This window comes from Pinus tabuliformis, chromosome X (assembly GCF_031772625.1).
Source record: "Pinus tabuliformis cultivar Carrire ecotype Pingquan chromosome X, CPIR1, whole genome shotgun sequence".
Lineage (NCBI taxonomy): Eukaryota > Viridiplantae > Streptophyta > Pinopsida > Pinales > Pinaceae > Pinus > Pinus tabuliformis.
The window spans coordinates 481,212,934-481,235,843 of NC_142308.1; the positions used below are offsets into that span (position 1 = coordinate 481,212,934).

The 22,910-nt window shown below is 38.1% G+C and overlaps 1 protein-coding gene across 1 annotated transcript in view; it reads right to left on the reverse strand.

The window, feature by feature from the left end:
• LOC149140774 (integrator complex subunit) overlaps positions 1–22,910 on the reverse strand; it is a 232,979-nt gene that overhangs the window by 127,564 nt on the left and 82,505 nt on the right. The window contains exon 4 of the mRNA XM_089447315.1: positions 9,885–10,631. Coding sequence (XP_089303441.1) covers positions 9,885–10,631 — 747 coding nt within the window. The remainder of the gene's footprint in view (positions 1–9,884; positions 10,632–22,910) is intronic.

Sequence of the window (22,910 nt, forward strand, 5' to 3'; positions counted from 1 at the left end):
TGCCCAAAACAGCCCTGTCAAAATCAGCAGTCAACAACAGTCAACTGCAGCCCTAACCAGAAAGTCAATGCTGGTCAAAGCAGCACCAAAATGTCCTCCAAGCAGCTCAGTCAACAACAGTCCAATTCAGCCTTCCAAGAGAGTCAAAGTCAGCCCAAAACAGTTCGTCAACCCTAGTCAAAGGAGGGAAAAACAGTGCAGTAATTTATGCGGTCAAATCTGAAGTCAACACTGGTCAAACTGTCCCAAACTCATCGATTTTTGTGCCAATAAATGCGGCCTCCAAAGATCGAAATTATGCCCTAAAAACCGAAGTCATCGGATGTCAAATGAGCCCTGGTCAATGCTGGTCTGTTTTCCTAAAATTTGGCCTGTTCTGTCCCAGAAGAATTCGGCCTCCTGCCACACGTGCGAAGAAGAGAGAGGTTGTCTCCAAGCTATACAAACCAATCAAGAGAGGAGAGAGAGATGTGTGATGTGATGAGTGATGTCCAAATGAGGAGAGAGGTCACTCCTATTTATACAATTCGTTGAGGGTGTGGAGACACATCTATTGGTCTTTATTTCACTGAGGCCGACCTTGACAATTTGTGCATGAGAGAAAATAAATTCAAAATTCCACTTCTGCTTGTCAAAATGAGATGATCTTTATATCAAAATTGGATCTCTCGAAAAGAAGAATCCAATGCAATAATCATCTCCATCATATGAGTTGTCCTAAGCTGGAATTTGGCCCTAGTTGCCAATTTTAACAATACATCTACAAACTACTATTGCAAATGAAATAACAGGTCTACATCTACTTTAGGCACTAAATGAAAGCACACAAAAAAAACATATGAGAGGAAGGAGAGGCTCCACCATGATACGACCGAGGCTTTCATGTGATATGATGATGTCCCAACAAGCTAACAATCTGCCTGACATTAAATATGCCACTGTGTGAGTTTCAACAAAATTGATTTTTCTTTAAAATATATTGCCAAACATGGTGGCGAGGTCTGTGCATGTATATCTTTGTAATATTGTATGTATATGTTGATATGTGTGTGTATGTTTGAGATGGTCTTCCCAATGGGAGCTATTCTATTCCAATATGGCACGACCAAGGATAATAGAATCAAATCTCTAGGTTGTTTGGCCTCTCTCAATTTGGAAAAAAGAGCTTCAACTTTATCATTTTGGTTTCGAAAATCTTTCAACTACATTTTTTCCATGAGCCACAACCCTTATAAGACCCGCAAGTACTCATGGGTCTTGACCAGGGCTGTGGGGAAGTGCACCCCCACCCCACGAATTTGCTCCCAAAGCCCGCTCCCAGTGGGAGCGAATCGGGAGCATGCTCCTAAAATTTGTTCAATTTTGTTAGTTTCTGTAGCATTGGATGTGTTCTAGCTGCAAAATTTGGTGGTGAAGCTAGAATACATGAGATCTCCTAAACCAAAAAATCGTTCCTAGAAAATTCCACCTAGAGATGACTTAATTAGATTATTAACCAATTTTTTTAATGTTTTCTAAATATAAACTTAGGAAAACTGGTTAATTAATCATAATTAATTAAGTCAAGGTGCAAATTATCTAGAAACTCACATGGATTGATTCTGAAATGATCTGAGCCATCGATTAAGATTTAACCTTGGTCGTTGGAGTCCCAACAGGAAGACATAAGAAGGGATCAATTGGAGAATACACCAGTCACTTGGAGAATTCGATTTCCAGAGTAGCAGCAGACAGTTGCAAGAGGGTTGCTTTAGTGAGGAAGCAGAGACAGTGAGGGGCAAAGACAGTAATCTGGTGGAAGTTTTCCACATCCGAAGAGGCAACAACAAGGAGTTCGAGTTATTCGCAATGAATTAGCGTAGAGGACTGTGCGGTTGCTTCAAAAAAGCAATTCGATTTGGCTGGAGGAAAAATCGATTCAGCTTCCAGAGACTGGGAAAATCTTCCATAGGGTTGGTGTTAAAATTGGCAACTAGGGCCAAATTCCTCTTTGGGCAGCTCCTACGAAGAAGATAATTGAGGCATTGAATTCCTCTTTTCAAGAGGACAAAAATCAACCTAAAGATCATCAAATTTTGTTAAAATTGGCAACTAAGGCCAAACTCCATGTGGGTCACCTTATTTATGGCAGCTGATATTTTTCTTGGATTCCTCTCATCAAGAGGTGTAGAATTGATCTAACGATCATCCGATTCTGACATGTATTCATGGAGATATGAATTTATTTGTATTCTTGACAATTTGTCAAGGTCGGCCAGCGAGCAAAACAATGTTTTTCACGCCCAGCTTATCCTCAACGTGGCATATAAAAGGAGGAGACCTTGTGGCATAAACACACTCATCTCATCATCTCATTCTTCTCTCTCCTAGCTTGATTAGGTATGCATAGGAGGAGCAGATCTCTCATACGTGGGAAGAACGAGGACGTAGATCTGATAAGGGCAGCGTTGACTTGGGTTGATTGAGGTGCAGGTGGACAGTTTTGGCAGCGTTGACCAACCTGGAGGGTACTTTGACTGCGATTTGGGTTGGGCAGCCTCTACTAGGCTAGTCGCATTTCTGGTCAGCAATTCGGACCTCTGTTTGACCACCCTTTGACCAGCGTTGACTGTCAAGGGTTGACCGCAGACCTGCACCTGTGTTGACTGCAGTTTGACCATCATTTTAGACTGTTTTGGGTTGTATATTCTTGCTGTTGGAGGCTGAGTTGACTGGGGTTGACTTGAGGACAATTCTGACCTGTTTGACCAGCCTTGTCTATTCTGGTTAGGGTTTTGTTGCAGCGGTCATAAAATTACATATTTGTGTAATTGTGCTATCTCTATCTCTCTGCTGAATTATCGAAGAATATAAGAAGAATTGATCAAGGGTTTCCCCGCATTAGGGTTTGTCCCTGGCTAGTGCCACATCTTGTGTCCTCCTGTCTTGGCTTGTCTTCTACTATTTATATTTATGTTCTATCTGCATTTTATTATCATGCTGATGTGATTGCTATTCTGGAAATTGATATTGGGCTAATAAGAAAATTTGAAGTAAATTGCTCTTAAGCATAATACATACCATAATTTAACAAATTTGGACAAGGAACAATATGTTTTTGAAATTAAACCCTCTTAAGTGCAAATTGTCAAGGTCGGCTTGGGGTAAATTAATTAAATGGAACCCCTCTCACAATCTTATAAAAGGAAGTGTCCTCCAACCTTATTTGACACATCAACCATACATTTGCTTCTCTCTGAAATGACCACAGAAGGAACTGTCTCCAGCGAAGGAAGAAGGGATTGGTTGACGTTTGTGCAGGGTTGTTTGATGGGCCGAGTCTCATAGGCAGAAGGCCGAGCTTCTTAGGGGCAAGTCTGGGCTTATCTATGAATTGTTCTGAGCATGTTTATCTTCCATTACAGGTCCGAGTTATCCCTGGGGTTGACCGCAGCCGTAAGGGCAGAGCTGTGGTGGTTAGATGTATTTCTTATGATGGGAAAACCCTCTCTTAGGTAGGCCGCACCTTCAAAAGTTCCTCTCAGGCAGGCCGTGGACATTATGTTGTTGAACACTAGTCCGTGAGGGTAAATACCTGCCCAGGTAAATGCAGACCTGTTTTGGTGAAGGAAGATTGGCATCAAGGTGTGTTTGGGGGCTGGACTAAGCCCTGTCTTGTAGCTGATAGAGGACTGACTGTCTTGGAGGAGAGCCACAGTTGTAGAAGGTTGTTTGGGTGAATATGTAAGGGCAGAAGCAGTGTGCCACATGCCCTAACCAGGAGTAGCTAGCAACAGCAGTATTCTACAACCTAAGATCTGATGTATTTATGTAGCCTTGAATGCTAGTTGGATGGCTGACCTGATTGGTCAGATTATAGCAGCTCCTTGATAGACTGGAAGTAGCCCTAACCAGTCCAAGCTTCTTCTACTGTATGTCACCAACCTAAGAAGGTAGATCTTGTCAGCTTTAGAAGTACATCTATGATTGAGGGCAGTGATCGTGAATCTCCTAATTGGCAAGTCAATCTTGACCTAGTATTATTGTACTCTTTCTCTCTGGTGAACATTTGACATTAATAATAACAGGAATTGATCAAGGGTTTTCCCCATCTTGGGGTTTTTCCCTGGTTTGAGCCATATTCTTGTGTTCTCTTGTCATGGTCTGTCTTCGGCATTTTTCGTTTATGTTCTTTCTTCAATTACTGTCAAAATGATTTATGTGATTGCTAATGGAAATATAATGGACTGTAAAATGGGCTATATGGATCTTTGAAGTAATTGTCCTAAGAAAAGAACATGTTAACCTAAAATTAACATGGTATCGGAGCTAGGAGAGGACAAGCCCAAGCAAGGGTGAAAAAGAAAGCAATCACTAGAAGAAGTTTGTTGACAAGACTCTAGACTGTGGAATGCACATTTGCTGTGACTATAAAAGAAGAGGGTCTTGAAATCTTCAAATCAGAAAGAATGGAAGCAGAGGGAGAAACCCTTTAATTTTGATAGCCCTAATCAGAGACTCAATTACAGTCCAATATGTAAAGGACTAGTTCCCATGATCTCTGTGCCAGAAGTCTGAGGAGCATGTCAAATTGTCATTCAAGGCTGAGCATCTTATCAAAGAAAGCAGTGCTGATACGAATAGTGATTCAAATTCATACCAGTGACCAATCTTTATGAACAATAGCTCGCATCTGTTTTAGATCTATGGGTCGTTTACCTCAGGATCTCGCACTCTCTTCTGGACTATGGCTTGCACTATAGATATCTCTTTGCATCTTTGTGGTAGAGCTATTCCCTCCCCTATGACAGTCTCACATGTTCACAGCTACAGGCATTTTAGTTCGTAAGGACTTTGATTTAGTATTTCTATCCAACTCTTTTATATTGATATGATCCACATCTCAATGGCATCAGTGTTCATTATTACAGCAAGCTCTATAGTATAATGATTGGTCTTGCCTTCCCTGGCACTATAATATAGCTCAAATGACTGTAACGATTGGATGACCCCTTTTGGCATCATGTATCAATTTTGGTTCAGCATAACTTGCCATGTATTGATGAAGGATCAGAAGTATTATAGTCATGTATGGCTTTATTGCAGGCTTGCAGCATTTCTGAATCATATTCAATTCAATAAAGTCTTGCTCATAAAGCTGTCTTGTGGAGTATTTTCGACCCTAAGAATTTAAGCTAAATCTGGTCCAGTTCTGGAGAAGTGAAGTTGAGCTCCTGATGCAATCCATTTTTGAGATTGATTCAGATGTCATCTGTCACCCTAAGTATGACAATGTTTGCAATCTCTGTCAAGGACAGACAGTCTCAATCGTTGCACAGAGGTTCAGCTCCAGTATGTTATGCATAAGGGTTTGATGACTCATTGAAGTTAATATCGTATGGTTTTGATTAATGAATTCAGTGGACACATCAGAAATCAAATTCTTGTAAGCCATCTGTCAGATTTAATATCACTGGCTGGGTTGGGAAATCAATCTTGATGCTCTTCTATAGGATCAGTCTTTCGACATCTCTTGATCTTATCATCTTACGAAGATTCTCTTCCTACAGTAATCCTGAGGCACCAAGTACATTTTGCAAAACTATTCATCCTCTTTCAGGTTTGAGAAGAAACATGTTATATCTACGGCCTAAGTAATCTCAGCGATCTCAACATTTCTCTATAACCTCATGCACAGGAATCATAGGAAGAGCAAGGGTAATTTTTGAAAGGTTCATCTATTAACCATCTTTGCAAGGAGAGCAGAGGTTCAATGAAGCCTTGTCTGCGGAAGATCGAAGAATACCAGGTACAAGCTCTCCATTTACAGACTCTCAGCCCTTATCCAGAGCAACAGTTCCAACATCAAAAGACTTGTGAATAGCAAAGGTACTTCTGACCCTTCACCCTCTAGGGCATCTCATCACAAGCAGATGTCAATTTTGTTGGCAGAGTAAGAACCTGTTCTGAAGTGGTTAAATTTGCGGCATATTCATCTCAATTCTCTATATCCAATAAAGTTATGGAACCTCTGTGAATTATTACACACCTGAATGTGATCAATTCATAATCAATCTTCAAAAAGAAAATTCATGACTATTGAGGTGTAGTTTTGGTGTACCTGTCCCAAGCATCAAACAATGACAGTTCTATACATATTCATATATGTATGAGCTCTTTTGGAGCCTGATCCAAAGTGTATCATGCAGCAAGAAAATTACCAGCATACAAGGAATTCTTATTTATTTTTTTTGGAGATTTGGTAGTAGTCCATTGTTTTGATATACAGTTATCAAGAGTTGTTTTCAAGCATCATCACCTACTGCACAAGATTAGAGTCATAATCAAGATAGTGTGATAGCAAAGGTCTGGCTTATTGTCAGTTAAACTACTTCTTTAGAAATAGTTTCAAGTAGAATCAGTGTATGGCATCCTCCCTTGCAGCAGGCATCTAATATACTGTTGTTAAGGTTTGTCAGGCAGATCATGTGAAAGAGACTGCCAAGTGCGTTGGAAATTTGGTGATAAGATAAGGAACGGATTCATGAAGGCTAAATGACCAACTGAAGCAAGGCTTCAGAGGGAGCTATAGAATCCCTGTCAGAACAGTTGGAAGACCTTGCCTAAATGTCCAAAGGAATAATAACAAGAAAAGTAGTAGGTTGCAGATTGCTCGATGTCTATGTTTTGACAATGTCACTCTCTCTACGTTCAGAAGGTACTATGGACAAAATATTGTAAATATGCAGTTATTCGAGATGTCCATGCTCTCATTTATCAATGTAAGAGGACGTTGACTTTTAAGATGGAAGACCTAGCCTTGATGCACTATTCCCTATACCTAAAAGCTTGATGAGAAAGAGAAGTTGTTGGTCTGGGTATATATATGTGTGTGTGTGTGTGTGTCCAAAATGTCATCCACTTTTACCCACATTTCCATCATTTTACCCTCATTCTGTAACTCTATAGCCCCATAACCCTACATTAAGAAACCATTTTCATGAATATATGGGTTTATCATTATTATTTTCCAAGTCATTTATTTTAAGTATTTTAAGAGAATTTATGATTAAATATTAGGAAATTAACATGTTTTCATATATATCTAAAAGTGGTATAAGTTTTGTGATGTTGTAGGCCTACTTGGAGATTCTAAAAGGGTCCTATTTGGTCACCCAACCACAAATTCGAATTTCAAATTCCAACTAATGAAGATTTGTGGAATATTTGTAGAAGATGTGTGAAACACACGAGCTTAATAATTGAAAGCCATAATAAATATTTTATTAATAATTGAATAGATGATGATTACATTTTGTGGGAGGCCCTGGCTATATACTGCCTTGGGTACCTCTTGGTGAACAAGCATGATCTTTGGTCATGCCCTTTGCCTAATGAATTATAAACTAACTAATTTTGTATATAACATTAACTTCCTCTCAAGAGAATGCTTTGTCCTCAAAGCATATGTAACGACGGATGTTGCTCTGATACTAGATGAAACGCATGAGTTTAATAATTGAAAGCCATAATAAATATTTTATTAATAATTGAATAGATGATGATTACATTTTGTGGGAGGCCCTGACTATATACTGCCTTGGGTGCCTCTTGGTGAACGGCCATGATCCTTTGCCTAATAAATTATAAACTAACTAATTTTTTATATAACAATGTGGATCATCAACTAAGCACATTCAAAGGAGAAGAATCATGGATATTTTGATATGTCTCTTATCAAAACTAAGAGAGAAATTTGAGAGGATTTGTATCTTATAATTTTAGGTGATTGGTTGTAACCACAAGAGATAAATGTGGATTTAGGAGAAATTTAAGGATCTATATTTATTGAATAGTTATCTTCAATTTTTGTATAAATTGGATATTTTGATATGTGTCTTATCAAAACTAAGAGAGAATTTTGAGAGGATTTATATCTTATAATTTTAGGTGATTGGTTGTAACCACAAGAGATAAATGTGGATTTAGGAGAAATTTAAGGATCTATATTTATTGAATAGTTATCTTCAATTTTTGTATAAATAGGAGTGTGTCCTTCATACAAAGGGTTGCTATTTGCTAGTTAGAAGTTGTTGGTTGGAGATTCCCGATTTCAGAGTTCCTTCCAAGATGTAATTTATAAAGTGAGAATAGACAATTCTTGTAATATCTTGTAACTTCATTTATGAAATACAGACTGCTACTTTGATCTCCAAGATGTGATAATTGTTCGGTGTGCTTGCTGAGGAATGGAGGGCCCCCATCAACCACAGTTTGCACATCTCTTTTTCATTTGTTGTACATATTGGTAACATTATGTAATTATGTTATTTCATTTATTTTCATTTTATGCAAATGTGATTTTCCTTTCAACAAGTGTGATTTTCAATTCAAGCAAGCATGAAGTGTGATTTTTATTTCAGCAAGTGATTTCCTTTATGCAAGCGTGAATTCAATTTCTTTATGATTGGATTAGAATTGGATTGGATTGATTTAATTTGCTTTGTAATTAGTTTCAATTGCATTAGATTAATCTATTTTAATAAATAACCACCTAGTACATATAGTACATGTATACCTCGTCAATTCCCAAACCGCGGGTTGACAATTAATGACGGGGATTTAACTCACAATCAAATCACCCAACAATATATATATATCCCTGGTGTTCTTGCTATAAAGACTCTGAATGGGTACTCCCCTTTGATGGTTAAAGCCATATCAGGCATGAAACAGCAGGCACCTGCACACATTCACAGAGACACCCATGCTCCAAAATTTCTACACACATCATCTTTTAGATGTTCATATAATGGTGAAGCATCAACAATCTCAGTATCCATTAAGTAGCAGAGCAGCACAAAATTGAGAATCGAGATGCCATTCAATAGCAGAGAAAGGCCATAGAGGAAACCCAAACATGCCAGTTGATAAATATTGAAGTCCCGTGGAGGAAGCCCTAACATCAATGATTTATGGCCAAAACTTTAGCAGCGAAATGACCCGTGTAAAGTTCCTGACAACAACTGGAATATGCTTGCCATAGGCCCATATGACAGGAAATTTGGAAAAATACCAAAACAGAAAGCAGATCCCTTGATTCCTCTGCAGCATCAAATTTTGGTTTTAGATGCCCTTCTCGTTATTGAAACCAGTACAGGAGAATTATTTTTGAGCACAGAAAATCTAGGGCTTTCCCCAGTTGTACCATATCTGTACTACACATAAAATATTGTAGTCATATCTCCATGCATAAACCCATAGTATGCAAATTAAAGTTAAAAGCAATGAATTCATCAGTGGGTCTTCTCCCTGCCTAAAACTGCAGGATTCATAAATATTGCCTAAAGAGTAAAAGTCATGATTGAATTACTTGTGCATAAGGACCATATAAAGCCTACAGAGCATCTAATCAAGTCTTGCTCATATTCAAGAAACAAGGATCATCCATCTAAATCAAAAGCTTAGTTGTGTACATATTTCTGAAGTTGAACAACATTCCAAGGTATTTATAAGGGACACTCAACATGCCCCACTTGGGGCAAGATATGCCAGAATCTGGTGCAACATCACAGGCAATGTTCCAATCCCTCTTGATCCATTCATTCCTTGGGACTTTTAAATTTCTGGGTCAATACAGAGAGGGCCAAAACCCCACAGGCAGAGTTCCTCCATGTACAGAACTCTACCTATGGTGGAGCTATACTCTCCGTTGGTTTTTTTGCCAGATTTCAATCTGAAAGCTTGCTGGAAATAGGGCCGGTTTGGGTGCCCCTTATCCCATGCAACATCCCAATTTTATGGTTCAGTTTCACAAAGATGAGACAGTGTACACTCAGCACTAATTATTTTTACTGGTTCAATTGCACAATTCCAACAGAAACAAGGGGGTAAAAGATCCATACCATAAGCCTGCTGAATTAAGTGCTGAAGATATCTCCTCCACTAGTTGGAACATAGAACCTGTACGACTTATAGGTATCAGAACAGAACCACCTGCTTCAACAGCCTTTCTTGTAGAATTGCATATAAGTACAAATTTTTCCCTCTCAACTGGAGTCACACATCCACTTCCTGAGACTTCATCAGACTCAATCCCAATACCTTTCTCAACGTTGCTGTTTACAGGAGATGAATGAAGCATCCCCACTGCTTGTGACTTATTTGAATCCAGCATTCCTACAGAACTTAGCCCAGGGCTTGCTGAAGAAAAGGAATTAATTGGAGACTGCATTTCATGGGCACTAGATATGCCAGTTGAAGGCTTGAAATGTCTGTATACTGGAAATTTGTATCTGAACTTTGGGACAGTTGGATGTGTAGGGTCATTTCTGTCAGACTTATCATGTTCAATGCGTGTAACATTCTCCTCAGGCAGGTTATCCATTTCATTCAAAGATGAAAAATCTGAAAACAAAATCAAATCAGTTCCCTGTAATAATGGAATATCGAGACCCTTTGCATGGCCTGTATCAATGATGGAACCTGAGATGTATGTTAAGTTTCTTCTGGGGCCTGTAACTATCCAGTTCGAGGCACCAATTTCCAACCCTGAACTGATTGGCTTAATGATCAGCATACCATTGTAACAGATTTCCTCAGCAAATCGAAGCAAATGAACTCTCTCCATGCACACCTTCACATCTGCAGCACTAACAAAAGCAAGTGTCCATCAATGAGTCTATAATAAATGAATGAATGTGGAGGAGCATTTTTTCTAGCAACAAATCCTACAGACCTTAAAAGGTAGCATCCAAAGCAATGTTACATTTAACGTTACTGGCAATTTATTGCCAGGGGTCCAAAATTTAAATTATTGGCAATATTGGTGAGAATATCGGAAATTATCAGGAAATTTTAAAAATACAAAAATAATCATTATTCTCAATTTTTTAATTTTTAAAACAACATAAACTTCAAACAAACACATTTCTACATAAATACAAAAATAAAATTGATATATAAGATGTATAAAATGTCAAGTGATACATCAGAAATTGATATTGAAATATGATATTTGTCCCGATTCATAAGATCTAATAGAATGACACAAAATCATATCAAAACAAAAATATGTCATGAGATGAATCATGGTAATGCAAAACAACAGAATTCCCTTGTTTGCTTGACGGAAAATGGTCACAACATCCTCAACAATGTTATCAAAACTGGACCAAAAAATTGGTTGACCAAAAAATACATAAAATATTCAAATTTAGGAAAGAACATATAATTCATGTGCATCCATATGAATCCAAATTATTATATAAAAATATGCAAAATTTCTCATGTATACAGCAAGGGTGCATATAACCAAAATAACACCAAGTGAATCAAAATAGATCAATAGAGAGGATCTAAATGGCCTCCAAAATCCAAAGAAAATCCTGCTACAACAAATAGCTACATAACATCAAAATCATGCCTATATTGGGATCCTCGTCATCAAGATCACCCCCTGAGCATTAAAATAATATAGGAAATGCTTAACATCCTAATCAATGATTTTGCTTGAGTGAAGTGTACATTTTTGCTAGGGTCATGAAAGACAAGCTCAACAGTCAATGCCACCAACATCAAGGTGCATAGAGGGCTTGGTGATCTTGATTAAATGTTATTTCCAAACCCTCGTACATCACAGAATTTAGTAGAAACATTGCAGTCCCGCCAATCCTAAAATCCTAAAAACTGTTAAGTCTGTTGGGTTTTGAGTCGGATCTAAAATTCTACTTTCTCTATATGAAATCCAATGAGGTTGGAACCACTCTCAAACATCTTGAGTCAATTAATGGTGATGTTAAAAATTTAAGTAAAAGGATGAAAATGTCTTTTTACTTTAATAATTTAAAATTACCATTAACTACTAGGGTATCTATCTCATGAGCTGAACCATGGGAAATGAAAACAATAAATTTCCTCTTCTTTACTTGATGGAAATAGTCAGAGTATCCTCACAGGTCAATCCCCTAACTCACTTTTAAAAAATTAGGGTCAAAACTCAAAAGAAAAAAAATTGGTATTAAGTTGAAATTGACAGAAGCAGGGAGATAATTTCAAAATTATCGCAATAATTACCTAAATTATAGCAATAAATTCAAATTATCGCGATAGTTACTGCTGATATTATCGCTGAGGTTGGTTTTGGCGATATTATCGCAATAATTCCGATAATATCGTAAAAAGTGCAACACTGATGCAGGGTTAATTTTAGGGGCCAATATTTGTGACTCGGGGTATTTTAAATTTTTTTACATTTTATTTGAAAAAGACATTCGCAAAACCACCAGTTATATTATTCATCCAATATATTTGCCTAATTTTAGGAATAAAATGCATTAATTTTAATTTTAAGGCATTACCCATTAATCTCCATAATCATGTACTACTTAACAGATTTGGAGCTGTCACCTTGGAACAATAAATTCCTTATTTTTCAGATCTGTGAGATCTGCCAAACGTATAGTGAGCCCATGCCCAGACAGGTAGGGCCTGCCATCTCTACGGGTATTACAGAAACACACTAGTGTGTTTCTATCATTCAGGCAGGCCCACTTTCTAGTGCCTTTGTTGGATCCTTTTGTGGGAGGTGATTTTCAAAGTGACCAGATCACCAGGACCACTACAAGCAAAAGCGTATGCAGATAGACCATGATGATCAAAAATTTGTGACTGCCCAGAGCAAATCCCCCAAGCCACAGTGAGAACATCAGTGCCTAATAAGCAGAGAGTCCCATTTAACTCAGATTCACCAGTTTAAGAAGAGTATTACCTTAAGGCTTAAAGTTATCACCAGTATCATCCCAAGTTAAATGGACAAGATGTAGCATAAACTATAGAGAGAGTTTTAAAATATATCAGGCACTCCTAATAGAAGCAAATATTATTATAAATTTTAATACAGTAAACCCCAGTGTATCACTTTCAAGGCAATATGGTTGACAATAGCCACAAAGACATTCCAAAGAATTCACTGAAGCATTTCAAAAGCAGCCATTATGCTAAGTTCTGTTAATCAGAAAATCCATATTAGGTATTAGACTTGATGTACATGAGCCATTTTGTTTATAAGCTCATTATTTTATATCGTGTTATATTTGTAAACAGGCCACTTTAGAATAAAAAGGACCCAATTACTTAATTAGAAAGGGCTTTATCAGGGTTTTTGCCTCTCTATAGATATAAATAGGGGGTTTTCCCCTTGTGTATTTGTCTCATTTTATCAATACAAACCAACCAGTTACTAGTGTTTCTTGGAGACATCTTCCTCCATTAGTTGGATTCACAGCAATCCACCCATATGTGTGCAGGCACCACTATTGTTTCTTGCTTGTTTTATGTTATTATTGTTCATTTTCCATTTTTGTTGCAGTAGTGGCCACATTTGGTTAGAGGGCCATTGCGAGTTGGTATGAGAGCTTAGTGGATTCTCACTCTCATTGTGTTTAATTCTCAATTAGTATTTTACAAAAAAAACAACAGGGTAAAACAATGAAAAATAATGTGGAGGACTAGATCCCGATCTTATGTGATTAAGGAATAGTTGGAAGTAGCTTTCATAAATTTCTCGCATGAAATGACGTAATTCGCACAAAGAAAGGGGACCAACTAAACCTGAAACTTCATAGAGCAATCCAATATTTCAAGATGATGAGGAGAAGCTAACCTTTGAGAAATGAAGGGCAACACCTCTTCAAGGTCTCCACTACCATGAAACTCTCATAAGATAACACGAGATGAGACAATTTGATTCATTTCAAACAAATGCCCAAAAGGAGGTCAATACGACTTGTTGCACCTATTTTGTCAAAATTCCAAGGAAGCAGTGGTACAAAAAATTTCAACGTTCAAAGTCGTCAACCAATCAGTTCTTATGTCATCGCAAACCCAATTTCTGCAAATTTGTAATGTAAATGATGTTAGTGTGACCATTTAATTATGTAACAACCTAGGTAAGCCTATGATTTTGGCAACGAATTTCATCCTAGGAGGTTTTTCGTCTCACCGCATTATCTGTGTTTCTAAACACAGATAATCAGCAGAGTTTTTCCCTCCAGCTTAAACCCCAAAGCTAGGGTGGAATTTATTGACAAAGTCTTAGGTGAGTTCTAGTATTTTTGGTCAAGTCTATTATTAAAGTGATTTGGAAATAATTTAAGCTTTTTGGCTAAATTATTTTATTGCAGATCACTTGGTCTACTAGATTATATTGTGTCACAGAATTGGACAATTATTTTAAGGGTCTATAATGAACGGGTACTCCCCATTTGAGGGTTGAATTTGTAATTATCTTATGTAAAAAATATTTTAGTGCATGGTCCCTCACAAACAAACACCATGGCTAAAATATTTCAGGGTGGAAAAATAATTTGTCCCCTCAAGTGTTAATTAATTAATTTTTTGGCAAAAATAAAAATTAAATCCTAAGCTAGAAAATTAATTACTTTAGAATCAAAAAATTAGTGTTTCAAAAAAAATTGATTTTTGGAGGTCCCCCACCAATGCAAAAATGGATATTTTAAGAAAAATTGAGCCCTTGGACCTTGTTGGTTATGTCAAAGTCAAATTTTTGAGCAAAATAATCCAAAATATTTATTTTTGGATTAACAAAAAATGGCTTTTATAAAAAATTAGAAAATTCCTCAAAAATAAATATTTTCGATAGCAAACATTAAAAGATGATTAAATATTTATCGACGGTTGAGATTATTTTGACCGGGATCAAGCCAACTAGCCATTATTTTCCACTTAAAAGATTTATCTATAAATTAGAAGCCATTTGCTTCTCAAGAAGGATGAAAACTCTGACTTTGGTCTATGTAATTTTGTAACGTTGGTGTTGTTCCACTAATCTACCAGGAACGTTTGAAATATCATAATAAAAGACTTTGGAGTCCAGTTCATGTTGTTCTTTGTCCGATGATCTGTGGTATGTGCTGGATATGTGCTTTCCTATATTGTGCTTAAAATTTTATAAGCTTGTTTATTCATTAGATGGTGATAAGAACATTCTATTAGTAGATTTTGGGTCTATCTTAGGTGATTTGATTCACCATATGTCTAACAAGTTTTCTTAAAGAAATACATAGAGTTTGCAGGTTCCTCAGCCCTTAGACTCCAAGTTCACAAACTTTGGAGAAGAGCTAACCTTGTTTGGACTCCGAGAATTTTGTTTGATTTTCTTACTTCGTTAAAGTTGTGGGAAACACCATAACTTTCGAAACACATCATCTATTGTGATTGTTCATCATTTAAAAATTATTTCTCAAAAAATATTTTAATTTCACAAGCATTGCAGATTTGTAAATATATTTGTAAATTGTTTTTGTATAATAATTTTTGTAAATAAATTTCTCTAACCATTGTTTTGCAACGATTGGGATTTGGGTTTTTTCTTATTTTTTTATTTTGTATATATTGGGGTTCTGGGTATTTTTATTTTTCATTTGTGCAGGTGAGTTTCAAGAAGATTTGTTGGGTTTGAGCTAGATCTAGGTCCTTGAGGGTAAGATCTAGACTCTAAAATTTTTGCAAGGCTAGCATCAAGAATTTTGCAGTGAATCTAGGCAAATATTGCATATCTGAAGCAAGATAAAAGTTTTGGCGAGGATTTCAAATTTTTGTAGGGCCTCTAGCCCCAGCATTCACCCTCCAGCCTAGCCACTGCCCTTATTTCCTCTTCCTTGGCTGGTTGTAGGCCTGAATAGGCCTCCAAGGCCTTGTCGTTAGCCTCCTAGGGCCTATAACCCCTAGCCGCAGGCCTGATTTAGCCTAATAGGCCTGGCCATAGACCTTGGCAGCCTCTAAACTCTCTCTCATGGCTTCCTTTTCCCCTTATCCCTCCTTGGCAGCCTCATCTAGCATTGTCGCACACCTAGAGACCTTCTCTTCTTCCTCCTCCTCTGCTGCCCCTCCTTCCTCTATTTCCCCTCTCTTGCCCTCCGCTAGCCCATCAGCCCCTGCAGAGAGCCAAAACAGGCCTCTCAACCCTCCCTTTAGCCAAATGGCAGCCCTTTTAGGGCCTGCCATGAGCCCTTTGGGCTCCTTCCCTTGAGCCGCAGGCCCTCAGGGCCTTCATCCCTTCACTGCTTCCCTCTTCTATTTTTTCGTTGGCCTTCTCGCCCTCTTCCTAACGCTCCTTTGATTCTATTCATCTCTGTTGGTATCATTTGATTTCTGAAGCTAACATTTGGTTGTCTTGGAGATATTTTGTGTCAAAATTTCGTGTTTGCAGGTGGTCTAGCCATTGGAGGAGTTGTGGGCAATCTCCTAGTCATCTTCTAGGCCCAAGGCCTATTGGTATGCCTCCTAAACTCTTCATACCCTCACTGTTTTGCTACAACAGTCTAATCTTTTCCTAACAGTGGTAAAAAAAATTATTTAAATGCCCTAAAAATTACTCATGAGTTGCTTAACATACTAAGGAATTATTTGCATAAATTGGGCATCCATTTGTTGGGCATATTTCATGAAGTTTTGATGATTGTCATCCTCTTTAGGGCTGCATTACAAAGTCTGATTATAACAGTGACAGTGGCATCTAACCTCATCAAGAATCTTGTTTTGGCAGGGCATTTTGACTTTGGGTTATCTCATTTTCATCCTTGCATTGGTAGGCACCTCATATCTAGCATTTTAAGTGATATAAAATAAATTAACTCACTGTTGTCATAAGGTTTGCTTACTGCTCATTTGGATATCATTGGAACATGAGTAACATAAAGTGCTTTCACTTGTTTATGGTCTATTGATAATAATTGCTCATAACTGAAGGCATTGTTTACATTAAGTTTCCTAAAGTAATTTGACAATTGGTATCGTTAATAAGAGCACTAACATATTATTGTCTTGTTAGATCTTCGTAAGTTCCAAACTTGCACTAATAAACTCACTCTATTGGCACATTAATCTCATAGTCCAATAATCTTGTTGAATGATTGCTTAAGTTGGTAAATCTAAGAATTTATTGGATATTGGTATCTCTTGCTCTCTTACACATTGGTATTGAAAGTGTTCTCAATCTCTTTTGAATAATTGTCATTGGCATTATCCGGTTGAGCTTCTAATTGTCTAAAGAGCATTGCTAATCTTATTGATAAATTATCATTGGATAGTTGTTCTAGATAACATTTTGATAAGTGCTCCAATTCTCTTTCTTGCCATCACTGTTATTATTATCTAATGGTTGATATCTATTGTGGACTTTTGGCATATTGGTGATCTTTTCTTTAAGAGCATATATCTTGTGATTATTAAGCAATTATATCGTGGATATATCTTGTATCTTTTTGGCATTTGTAAAATTGGCACATAATTCTTGTGGTTGACATTGTCTCTTATTTACCATTGTTAAGTACTTATTGTCATAATTGAAAATCAATCGTAATTAATTTCTTAAAGGAACATTAAACAATCTCACCTTAAGAATCACTCAATAATCTTCCATTCTCATCCTAGAGTTAGTCTTGCATTAATAATTTACCTCCAAGCATAAGGCTGGCTGATAGAGAGATAGGAACACCCTTCCATCTTTGCTTGAGAAGTCTAGGCTCTCTAGTATTTAAAATGGTGACCTTGCAGTCGTCAGAGCCACAGTCTCAAGGAGAGGGATCGTTAACCAAACCATTGCTTGTTTCACCTTGACTTCTCTCTGCCACTTACTCTAGAGACTAGGCTCAATATAGATAAAGATCAAGGGATACACTTAGTTAGGCATCTAAATAAAATAAACTAAGATTCTTGCATTTCACCTAGTTTGTAGGATTTGCACTTCATCTAGGATAGTCAAGAATCTATTAAGCAACAATTTTTCATCGGGCCATTTGGTCCTTAATTGATATAAAGCAAGTTATTGACTCAATAAGGCACTGCTCTCGCATATAAATCTAATCGAATATTTAAAACTTGCTAATATTAACCAAATGGCTAGGCCATTCAACCGTGTCTCACGGACTTGTTGGTTGCCAACGAGTCTTGCATTCTCTCATTTCATAGGGACTACCCCCATAGCCTGTTGTTGGAAGACAGCGAGAACAGAGTCGGCGAGGATCAAAGTGACAACACCCGCCCTAAGTCGTTGTCGCACCGTGCTTGTACAATCTTAGCGACAACATTTTTTAGCATCATTGTCGAGGAGCAATTTTCAATCCTTGGTTTTAACGACATCCTTTTTTATCATATCAATATTATCATTCTTCATCCACTCATTAACCCGTCAGTCAACACATTTTCTGGCATGTTTCAATATTTTCCTTATCTATTCATCTTTTCATCACCTTTTTTTTTGTCCTCTCACTAATCTTTTCATCTTCTCTATCCACACCTTTAGCACCTAGATGTTTCGGTTGGTTTCCTGTTTGGGTGGCGACTCCACTTATTCATCCATTTACAAGAGCTTATTCTCGTAGCTTGGTCAACCTTGCTCTCAGAACTGGGTTGAACAAATTACATTCTAGTGGGCATTCATTTTCTCAGACAGGATGTTATGAATAAAATATATATATATATATAATTAATTAATAAATTAAGTTGTCCATTAATTATGAAAGGGCACTTATGTCAAAAGACATGTTCTTTAACCCTTGAGGCCAGTCAACTCCTATAAAGGAGAACCACCCAAGGACTTGTAAACCATCATCTGAATATTGAATAATAATATATAATGTTATATACATAAATGTTAAAGTATGGTATGTTCTATGCTTAGAGCAGTGTAATTCTTTTCTTCTTATTAGCCACTGATTAGCAATCACATATACATTAAGTAAAGTGCAAATAAAACATTAAACGATCGACATAAAACAAGCCAAGTCAAGCGACACAAGATGTGGCGGCTAGCTAGGGACAAACCCCAATGCAGGGAAACCCTTTGATCAAATCTTTTTTTATCTTCAACAATTCAGCAGAGAGAAATAGTACAAAATTAGAATTCTGTAATTTTATATCAGCAGCATCAAACCCTAAATCAGCAAAGTCAAACATAGTCAAACGAGATGAAATTGACCTTCAATATGCTTGGTCAATTTTCTGGTCAACTAGTCTTCGAACAACCTGAAGAATTAGCTCTTAAACAACCCCAAATACACAATCAAACTGCAGTTGACTGAAGTCAAACTACATTTGACTAAAGTCAACCTGCTGCCCCAAACTAGGGCAGTCAACGCTAGTCAAACCTGAAGTAAAATTGCCTCGATTTTTGAGCCAAAAAATGCGGCATGCCTAAGAGAGCCAGCCACACCAAAACTGCACTCTTCTAAGGTCAACGTTGGTCAAAGAGACCTTCAGCAGCTTTTGCGTCCTTCTTGCCCTACTGCATCCTCCTTCTTCCCATGTGTGAGCTGCTCCTTGTGTAACCCAAAGCTGAGGGGAGAGAGAGAGAAGAAATGAGTGAGATGAGATGATGAGAAAATGAATCAACCTCACTTGTATTTATATCATTCACTCGGCATGTGTGCCACACATTTCACTATTGGCTGACCTTGACAATTTGTCAAGTAAATACAAATAAATTCATATCTCCATAAATACTTGTCGGAATCGGATGATATTTAGATCAATCCTACACCTCTTGACAAGAGGAATCTAGCGAAAATATCTACTGCCATAAATAAGATGACCCCCATGGAGTTTGGCCCTAGTTGCCCATTTTAACACTCCCTCTCAACTAGGGAGAACTCCATCTGCTAATCTGTCTGACCATTTGTACTGTCCCAGCCATCAAATGCACTACCTTGCACTGTTCGCTCTGCTCTACTCTACTGAACTATGAAGAAGAAGAAATGATCGAAGATGTATCATACCATCCTCCACTGACCCAAAGTCAGTCTCAGAGTGTGTCATACCACTCTCACTGATCCTAGATCAATGGAGGTCGTCCTAGCATATGGAGTATGGTAGATACAACGATGTGTCCATCGATAGTACTACTAGTGGTCCCTAAACCCTAATGAGATACGTCAGGTTTCTTACCAGTGAACATCTCTTCGGGAGTCTTGGAACCCAATGCTTGGTGAGAGCATCGGTTTTGCACATATATGGCAGTATTCACAACTTTGGCCCATAGAAACTTCGGAAGTCTTTGATCATGGAGCATAGCACGAACAGCTTCCACAATCGTACAATTCTTCCTTTCCACCACACCGTTCTACTCAAGAGTATATGGTGTTGTAGTCTCCCTCTTAATGCCAGCCTCTTTGCAAAAGTCATGGAACTCATTGGATTCATACTCAGTCCCATTATCAGTCCTTAAGATCTTGATTTTCTTTTCGGTTTGATTCTCGATCAAGGCTTTGAAGTGACGAAACCAAGTGAACACGTCATCCTTCTTTTTCAAGAACTATATCCAAGTCTTGCGAGAATAGTCATCTATAAAAGTGAGGTAATATAAATATCCTCCCAAGGAGTTCACAGGCATCATACCAAATATGTCTGAGTGAACCAACTGCAATATATCGAAGGTCTTGCTTTGGCTTGAGGGGAATGGTCCCCTTTTAAGCTTCCCTTTGGCACATCCCAGACATACACCTTCTTGCTCTACTCGGAACTCGGGCATCCCTGTCACCATTTGTCTTGCATTGGGTAGAGCTTTATAATGAAGGTAAGCAAACCTCTGATGCCATAGTCTGGACTGAAGTGATGTGTCACAAAACATGACACCCAGTGGACTTCCTCCGACCTGATATAATAAATCGACTAGAAACCCAAGAGTGAAAGCTTCTTTAAAATTCTTTTTCCATACACGTGCCTTGCCATCGATGAAGGTCACCTTGTAGCCTTTGTCTTCCATTGCCAAAACAGACACCAGGTTCTTTTTGAGATCAGGTACATATAGGACTTCTTGCAAATGAATTGTATTACCCTGATTCAATTGAAGAGTGACATTCCCTACGCCTTTCACGGGGTATTTTGCGTTGTCCCCAAGAACAATTTCCAGGTTGGTCTCCTTCTCTATCAGATTAGAGAGAGCTTCTTTGTAACCAATGAAGTGCCTTGAGGCACCACTATCCCAATTTCCCAGCGAGTCCGGGGGAGCAAAAGTAGAGAGGGCCGTTGGTAGACAATATTCATCTTGCTTATTATTAACAACGTTAGATTCATACTTCGAGTTTCTTGCCTTCTTGAAGGGTTGTCCTCTTCCTTGATTTCCGACATTTCTTTTACCTCTACCATTCCTTTGATTGCCTTGAGAGTGATTTTGGTCATCATCATGGTGTGAGTCCCTTTTATCAGGGCATTCCCTCACATAATAGCCCATTTTGTTGGCAATTGTAACATCGTCCTTTTCTTCCACCCTTCGGTCTAGCCTTTCCTTTGGATTTAGCCCCAGAATTATTTCTTCTTTTAGCATGAGAAGAAAAGGCAGAGGGATTGCCTTTAAGTGCGGGCATTTCTTGCTCTTCCATCCTTGTTTCTTCTTGAATACAACTAGCCATTAATTCCTCAAATCCTGGGATGACATTATTGTTGAGGAGAGTAGTCCTGAATATATACCATTCTGGTGGCAGTCCACCAAGAGTTGTGATAGTCATTTCCCTGTCAGGAACTACTTCCCCAATAGATAGGAGATCATTTTTGATCTCGGTGATCCTTAAGAAATATGCTTGCATACTCTCATCTTTGCCTTTCTTAATTTCCTTCAGCTTATTTCTAAGGAACAAAACTTGATTTGCATCATTAACTTTAAATAAACTCACCAGTTTATCGTATATTTCCTTGGAGGTGGTCAGCTCGGAAACATAGGCCACCAGGCGCCTATCGATAGAGTCCCGGATGATCTTCTTTGCTTTGACTTCTCCCTTGGTCCACTTGCTTCTGGCAGCAGCAGATGCATTTGATGGAGGTGCAACAGTATTGCCTCTCACATGGTCCAACACTTCCTGATCTTCTAAAGTCAGATCGAGAGACATCTTCCATCCGTGATAGTCAGACTTCTCACGGAGCTTGTCTTCGGCAGGGAAGAGTGTTGAGGACCCCATGTAGTTTTTAGGATAGCCTTGCCAACCTTTGGTGATTGCTCTTGCTCTTGCTCTTGCTTGGGCTTTGTCTTCACCTCAGCTCTGATACCATGTTAAATTATGGTATGTTCTATGCTTAGAGCAATTTACTTCTTTTCTTCTTATTAGCCACTGATTAGCAATCACATATACATTAAGTAAAGTGCAGATAGAACATTAAACGATCGACAGAAAACAAGCCAAGACAAGAGACACAAAATGTGGCGACTAGCCAGGGACAAACCCTAATGCGGGGAAACCCTTTGATCAAATCTTCTTTTATCTTCAATAGTTCAACAGAGAGAAATAGTACAAAATCAGAATTCTGTAATTTTATATCAGCAGTAGCAAACCCTATATCAGCAAAGTCAAACTTAGTCAAACGAGATGAAATTGACCTCCAATATGCTCAGTCAATTTCCCAGTCAACTAGTCTTCTAACAGCCTGAAGAATCAGCCCTTAAACAGCCCCAAATACACAGTCGAACTGCAGTTGACTGAAGTCAACCTGCTGCCCCAAACTAGGGCAATCAACGCTAGTCAAACCTGAGGTCAGATTGCCTTGATTTTTGTGCCAAAAAATGTGGCATGCCTAGGAGAGGCAACCACATCAAAACCGCACTCTTCTAAGGTCAACGCTTGGTCAACACTGGTCAAAGAGACGTTTAGCAACTTCTGCGTCCTCCTTTTTGTGTTTTTCTTGCCCTACTACATTCTCCTCCTTCCCACATGTGAGCTGCTCCTTGTGTAACCCAAAGCTAAGGAGAGAGAAGAAATGAGTGAGATGAGATGATGAGAAAATGAATCAACCTCACTTGTATTTATATCATTCATTGGGCATGTGTGCCACACATTTAACTGCTGGCTAACCTTGACAATTTGTCAAGTAAATACAAATAAATTGATATCTCCATAAATACTTATCGGAATCGGATGATCTTT